Source organism: Volvox carteri (genome assembly GCF_000143455.1).
Source record: "Volvox carteri f. nagariensis unplaced genomic scaffold VOLCAscaffold_54, whole genome shotgun sequence".
Lineage (NCBI taxonomy): Eukaryota > Viridiplantae > Chlorophyta > Chlorophyceae > Chlamydomonadales > Volvocaceae > Volvox > Volvox carteri.
In genome coordinates, this window is record NW_003307597.1 from 626305 (window position 1) to 627009 (window position 705).

At 55.3% G+C, this 705-nt stretch overlaps 1 protein-coding gene across 1 annotated transcript in view; it reads left to right on the top strand.

The window, feature by feature from the left end:
- Window positions 1–705, top strand: part of VOLCADRAFT_119179 (uncharacterized protein) — a gene marked incomplete at both ends in the record, with an annotated part of 11617 nt that overhangs the window by 1089 nt on the left and 9823 nt on the right. Inside the window, 2 exons of the mRNA XM_002955689.1 lie at window positions 68–134; window positions 484–542. Of these exons, the coding sequence (XP_002955735.1) occupies window positions 68–134; window positions 484–542 (126 nt within the window). The remainder of the gene's footprint in view (window positions 1–67; window positions 135–483; window positions 543–705) is intronic.

Here is a 705-nt window from a genome sequence, read left to right on the forward strand (position 1 = left end):
CCTTCCCCCCCCCTTCCCCCCCTTCCTCTTCCCCCCCCTCCCCCTCCTCTACCAAATATGGCCCCAGTTGTGGCCGCTCAGAACAAACTCACCGAGGAGGTGCTGGCGGAATGTGACACCCGGGAACCATTCAGGTTAGTTGGTTGGTTGGTTTTGTTAGTTAGTTCGTGTATTGGTCAACACGTTGACAAGGGAAAAAGCAGCAACGGGTGGTCCCAGTGTTGCCCCTGGCCTTTGTATGGCAGTTGGGACGGATCCATGTACCTCTTTTCCGTTCCTCATCGCGTCCAGCATTGTTCAGTTCCTGAAATGAGCAAATGTATGTATGTATGTATCTATGTATATGTGTTTGTAATTATGCATGTAAAAGTGCTGCAGAAATCCCGCAACGGCAAACCCTTTCCCGTCCCGCTCCCATCCCCCTGTCCCTTGTCCTCCCCCCCCATACACATACATACATACATGTACACACCTCCTCTGCAGGAAGCTGTTCACGAAGCTGTTCGACTACCCCAAGTTCGGAGCGCCCTTCAGAGCAGGAAGTAAGTGGAGTCCGATTGAACTGGATTGGATTGGATTGGGGCGGGCAGACCGGGGTTTCGGAGCTGTGGATAACCCCACCGAGGACGGGGTTTGCGGCAGGACGGGCCACACTTACATCCTCCCCTCCCCCTTCCCTCCCCTCCCCCTCCTCCCCCTCCCCCT